Source organism: Solanum dulcamara, chromosome 10 (genome assembly GCF_947179165.1).
Source record: "Solanum dulcamara chromosome 10, daSolDulc1.2, whole genome shotgun sequence".
NCBI lineage: Eukaryota > Viridiplantae > Streptophyta > Magnoliopsida > Solanales > Solanaceae > Solanum > Solanum dulcamara.
In genome coordinates, this window is record NC_077246.1 from 13805494 (window position 1) to 13812102 (window position 6609).

At 36.9% G+C, this 6609-nt stretch overlaps 1 protein-coding gene across 1 annotated transcript; it reads left to right on the forward strand.

The window, feature by feature from the left end:
* The first annotated feature begins 1344 nt into the window (after nucleotides 1–1344).
* Nucleotides 1345–2256, forward strand: LOC129870175 (uncharacterized). The gene has a single exon (XM_055944825.1). The coding sequence runs from the start codon at nucleotides 1345–1347 to the stop codon at nucleotides 2254–2256; it is 912 nt and encodes a 303-aa protein (XP_055800800.1).
* Nucleotides 2257–6609: the final 4353 nt, after the last annotated feature.

A 6609-nucleotide genomic window follows, 5' to 3' on the forward strand; every position in this document is an offset into this window, starting at 1 on the left:
TTACAAGAAAATGAAAATAAAGAAGATAAGTGTAAAATCGTAATCCTTTGAAATGGCAGGGAGTGTTTAATTTTTTAAAACAAAATTTGAGGGGAAACTAATTTTCACCCAAATATCATGAGACTTAACATGTCGCAATATCAAAAATTAAAAATTCTAACATATTTTCCTCAGATGAATAAAATATCTTTAATAAAAGTTTAAGGGATCGTTTGACAGAGTATATTAGAAGAAATAATATATGCATTAGCTTTGTGTATTAGTAATATTTTTTTGGCACACTTTTTCAACCTATCATGTATAACTATTGCTTGAATTAACTATACACTCTATTGTGTATTAAGGACTTTATTACTGATACATGAAATCCATGGTATTAGTAATGAAAGAAAATTTAATGCATGCATTAGCATGGTTAAAGACTATATTGCCCCTCAAAACCTTTCTTTCATAATATTTGTGGAGGGTATCTTTGTAAATAAATATTTTTTTTAAAAAATTATGCAATGCATGCTATTTTTAATACACTAAACCAAAAAATGCATAAAAAATAATCTCTGCATAATTGATGCAAGTATAACTAATACAAACATTACTAATACACTATATTTAACATTATTTTTATACACCTTACCAAAAGACCCGTAAGAGTTACCATACTTCTAAAGTTGAAAAAGGACTAAATTGCCAGCTCAAGACAAAATTTAAGAGGTTGAAAAATAGATAAAAGTTCAAGAATTATCATTTCTATTAAAGTATCAAAATATAGAAATAAAATATAACAAAAATAAACTTGTTTCACATGGCTTAAAAAAGAATGTTGAAACAAAATAAATTCTAAAGTGGAAAAAAGATCCGTTGTCACCCTTTTCCTCAAACCCATAAATTTCCACATAGTCAATCATCGTTGCCATGATATAATCTTGGCATCAATACAACAGACCTCAAAATTTTAATATTACCATAAAAGTTTGCAGGTTATTAAGGTGAAATCCTAATTGTATGTGTTCATTGATTTCTACAATCATCTTTTCCTGAATTGCTCAAAAAGCAATCATCTTTTCTATACCAATAATACATTCTTTTCTAAGGTAGCAAATTTACATCATTTTTTCTGATCTTTCTTTTAATGCATTGTCTTCTAAAAAAGACAATTTCATCATATAATTATGGGGAAATGTTGGAGTTGATATTCAAATGTGTTTTAGGAATCTTTGTTTTGAATAATTAAACATTAATGAAAAATGTCATGTGTTGTTTCGTTATACCCCATGTTAGAATGATTCTTGGAAATTGGAATGTTGAAATTTGAATAGGCCAGATTTTGTACACCTGTTTTTGACGATGTTAAAATTACCATTAGAATCTGAGACTTCTATGAATCAGAAACAATCGGAAGATCAGAAGCTAACAGAGGAAACTATTGTTAATAAATCTGGGGATGACTTTATCACTTGTATTTATGTAGCCAAAATTGGACACTTTTTCCATGCCATAACTACAACATGGTCCAAAAACTTGACTAGCCATACCCTTTACATCATAGTGGAACACCTCACAGAAGAAACACATTTCACATGTAAAATTGACCTAAAATCCTGGCAATTTTGGGGTAAGAAAGGTCTGAAATCATTCAAGGTGGGTGGAAAACGCGCGGACATCTATTGGGATTTGAGATCTGCCAAATTCTCCAGCAGACCAGAGCCTGTATCAGATTATTATGTGGCATTGGTCTCAGAAGGGGAGATGGTATTATTGTTAGGTGATCAAAATAAAGAAGCATTCAAGAGAACAAAATCAAGACCAACCATGTTGGATGCTCCATTAGTGCACAAGAAGGAAACTGTATATGCAAGAAAATGCTTTTGCACAAGAACAATGTTAGGCCAAGGGAAAAAGCAACATGATATTACTATTGAATATGTACTTTCAGGTCCATCTGATCCTGCTATGCGGATTAGTGTAAATGGGACTGAGGTAATCCGGATCACGAATTTGCATTGGAGATTTAGGGGAAATGAGACGTTTTTTTTGGATAATTTACCTGTCGAGATCTTCTGGGATGTGCATGATTGGTTATATAGTGGCCCTAACTCTGGTCCTGGATCTTTCATTTTCAAGCAAGGTAATGAAGGTAGCGGTAAATTACAAGAGAGATATTCAGACTCTGCGGGCTATATTAATGATGAAAGTTCTGATTTGCAATCTCCATGCACAGAATTTTGTCATTTTCTTTCTGCATGGAAGATTGAATAATGACTAGTTTCTTTCATAAAATTGAAACAATACAGAGAATATTAAATAAGTATTTTGTGCATGCTTTTAAGCTTGTAAACCGCATCTGGATGTTAATATTATGTCATTAATGAAGCTGAATTTCATGTTTTCAGTAGATATATGAGGTTTTTTTTTGTTCTTTGTTTAAATTGAGCGTTCATTGTTACATAAATACATTAGGTTTGTCATATTGTCGGAAATTTCTGTTTTTTTAAAGGAAGAAGAAAGGAAATCTAATTTAGTAGAGTAAGCGGGTTCCATGTTGAAATAATTCAATCAACAAAACAATGTAGAAGTCAGCGCCCCCCCCCCCAGCTCCGAGGTAGCTTCTTCTCTCTCAAGAACGAAGTGGGAGAAATAAAAATGATTTTGAAACTTTTTCTCGTTGAAAGCCGCGACTATCCCGCCATGGCATCGTGCGGCCCCACCATACCGAGAATAATTCAATAGCGGGTTACACGGAGACAGAAACTTGAGATTTGCATCCCAAACCTTCATTTCGCAACACACCATCAAACCTTGACGTTCTAAAACAACTCTTTCACGCTATGGTCAATTCCAGGAGTTCCACTCAACCAAATTTGATTCCGTAAAGCCGCACAATCTCCTTCACATCTTGGATATTAACTCAAACAAACAAATTGATAATTTAATCATCCATCCATTATCGGATTACCCAGAACTCACATGACTCAGATTTTGTCCAAGTTTAACCTAGGCTCAAAATTTCGAAGTTACTACTCAGAAGTTTTCTAGCTCAAATTCATTCCCCATTTGCTTATCTATAACAATGAAAATATGTCGTTACATCTGATTAGGGGAAACCTAAAAAATTTGGCCATAAAAAATGTAACAACCTGTCCCCGTCGTTATGGATAGGCTTGAAGAAGGAATTTAGACCAGAAAACTTTCGGTAGTAACTTCAAAAGTTTTTAGCCTAAGCTAAACTTGGACAAATTTTGAGTCACGTGAGGTTTAGTGTGATCCGATAATACGTGAGGGGTCAAATCATCAATATGATTAAGTTATCTGATAGTCAAGACAATACGGAGCCTTTACGATTTTACGGAATCGTATTTGGGTGAGAAAAACTCCCAAAATTTGATTTGGCATGAAGGGTATAATTTAAGATGCCATGAGTTGAGGGTGTGTTGTGAAATGGGAGTTTGGAGCTCAAGTTTCGATCCCTCTATTTCCATGCAACCCACTAGAGCGGGATGGTCCCGCTAGTGCGACAGACGTTACTTAAAGTCAAGAAAAAGTCTCGGAAGGGTTTTTAGTCATCCAACTTCATTCTTAAGAGACTAAAAGCGATCTAGGGTGAATTCTAGCTGATTTCCACCATATTTTGTGTCCAAGGTAAGTAAATCACTCCCTTAATTGGTAATTCGATTCTTAGAACCTAGAAACTCTGGTTAGTGATCATTGGGGGAGGGTTTTGGACTGAAACTAATGGTGGAAAATAGCCCTAGGGGAGCGTTAGGATCATGGATTTGCCTAGGAGGGGAATTATGCTATAATTCATGAACAATAGACCTTTGAAACAATTCTTTTTATGTTATTAATGTTTTTAGACCTAGAACAAACTGAACAAACTCGAAAGCACAAAGCTCCCGCACTTTAGAGTTGTCAAATCTTGACTTTGAGGTATGTGATAGTTTTGTTTCCCATATGTGATTTATGTACTTGCTAAATTGCCTCATTGTGTGTATATGTGTATATGAATAGGGAAACATGCTAGAAAAATTGTGAAATGATCACTTACTGGCCTGATTTGTGATGAACCTATTCTTGATGATATGATGTAGACTATTGATTGTAATTTTGGTTGCTTGTATGTTTCGATTAGGTGTCACGTTCCAACACACATTTGGATTAAGTGTCATATTCCGACACACATTTGGATCCGGTGTCACATTATGACATAAACCTTGGACTAGGTGTCACGTTCTAATATATAAATATGTGTTTGCAAGTCCCATAAGAGAACCCTTATGTGAAATTGCATGATATTGACACTAGTGAATTGTAATCTTATTGAGTACTTTTTGAAATTAAAATGATTAAGTTTATTTTTTAAATATGTTCTTACTGTGTTGGGTTTGCTTGTCCATGACTCACTTACTTGCTAGCCGCTTGATCCTTCTAGTACATTGTGATTTTATGTACTGATACTACACTTGCTCTGTCTTTGTTGAGTACAAGGTATATTCAGCCCGCTGGAGAGAGACGTTACATAGGAGACCATTAGTTATTGAGAGATCAAGGGTGAGCCACTTCTTATGGGCTACCATGAGATCTTCCTATTTCAAGTCCTTCTTTCAGGACATAGACTTCCAGACACTTTTGTTATGTTTCTTTTGGGGTTGCATCCCCTTTCTAGACTTGTTACTTGTTTAGAGTTTTGGTACGTCGACTTTCAGTTCCTAGGTAATAATTTCTGCATGTTGGGGTTGATAACTAGATATTTCTGAGTTTATGGGAACTCAGCCTATGTTTTGTTGATTAAACTTGTTTCCACATCTTTAAAATTGTTTATATCTTGCGATTGTTATTAATTTGGCTATAGTAATGGTTCTCTCACCAGAGGGTTAGTGTGTGTGCCAGCCATGGTGGATCAGAGTCATGACAAAGTTGGTGTCAGATCCCTAGGTTCGTTGATACCATTATACCAAAATAAGTCTAATAGAGTCTTGTGGAAAGATACAGAGACATCTGTGTTTTTCTTCGGAAGGCTACAAGACTTTTGGGAAAAGTTTCTCTATCTTCTTTCCTTTGTGCTATAACTTGATTCCAATTGGTATCTAAATTATTTCACTCTCTTATCTACAGATAGTTAATACCCACTATAATGATGTTCGGACTATAGCTCCAATTGAGCCGGAGGAGGAGCCAACACCCCTCTAGTTAAGAAAGTACCAGTAGGTGAGACCCCTCCAGCTCCCTAGGATGAGTTAGAGGAGAATCTAAAGATTGAGTAAGAAGGAGTTGTTGAGCAAGAGGAAGACACCCAACTTGGGTCTGCCAGCCTTCCCCCTCTGGACCCCATATTAGTGCAGCAAATCATGGCTTTTCTAAGTGGGTTGGTAGGCACTAGAGCCATTTCCACCATGCCCGCGACACCTCCCCTTTTGTTCGTCCATTTATTGTTGCAGCTCCCTTGGTAGATAAGGTGGTAGACCCCTCATGGATCCAGTTATGAAAGGCACTGAACATGACATGCTTACCAGGTTCCTGAAGCTTAAGCCCTAATCTTCCATAGTTCTGAAAATGATAATGCCTATGAATTCATCCTTGACTGCTACTAGAGGTTGCATAAGTTGGGCAAAGTATATTAGCATGGTGTAGAATTTGTGACTTTCCAGCTACAGGGTGAGGCTAAGCAATGGTGGAGGGCTTATGGAGTGTCACTTGCCAGTGTTGCCCCCACTCACTTGGGTTCGATTTCATGCCTTATTTCTAGAAAACATATGTGCCATGTACCTTGAAGGACCGCAATAAGGATGAGTTCATAGTATTGGAGTAGGGTGGAATGTCAGTAGCTACTTATGAGGCCAAATTTCATACACAGTCCAAGTATTCTATTTAGCTGGTAACTACAGAGGAAGAAAGAATCTGATTGTTTGTGAAGGGGTTGAACCCCGAATTACAGGTGTTGTCGGTTCACATAACTTCGTCAGGAAGGAGTTTCAATAAAGTCACATATTTTGTGAAGAAGGTAGAGGGTGTGAGGCAAGATAGGCAGGCCAAGGCTTTGGCTAAAAAGCCCAAGATCATAGGTAATTTCCAGGGATCCTATTCTAGAGGATCAGATAGGCCAATATTTGCATCCGATTGATTCAGTCAGCTCTGCCCACTTCTACTGGTAGTTTTTCAGGTACTCCATAATAACATCCGACCCATGTGGGCAAGGGAGCATCTTTTCCAATTCTTTGAGCACGACTATTTTAATTATGGAGAGCCGGGAAATATAAAGAGAGAATATCCTTACCCCCACGGGATAAATTTAGCACCTCAGCAGGATATAATAGTAGTACCCACTGGTAGAGGGGGGCAATGGTAGAGGATGTCGATAAAATGGGAGAGGAGGAAGCCAGAGAGGCGATGGAGGATGAGGTAAAGGTAATGTAGGTTGAGGAGCAGAGTAGACAGGTAGGGAGGTGGCCCATCAGGATGATAGGGCTTAGTTATATGCCTTCTGAGAAAGACCAAGGCTGAGGCATCTGATGCAGTAATCACACGTACTATTCTTGTCAGTGACCGGATGACTACTGTTTTTATTTGATCTGGGGTCTACTTATTCATATGTGTCTGTGAAATATGTCTTGGTTT

Excerpts from the sequence above, each read along its gene's own strand:
- LOC129870175 (XM_055944825.1), top strand. The coding sequence starts at position 1,345 with ATGTTAAAATTACCATTAGAATCTGAGACTTCTATGAATCAGAAACAA.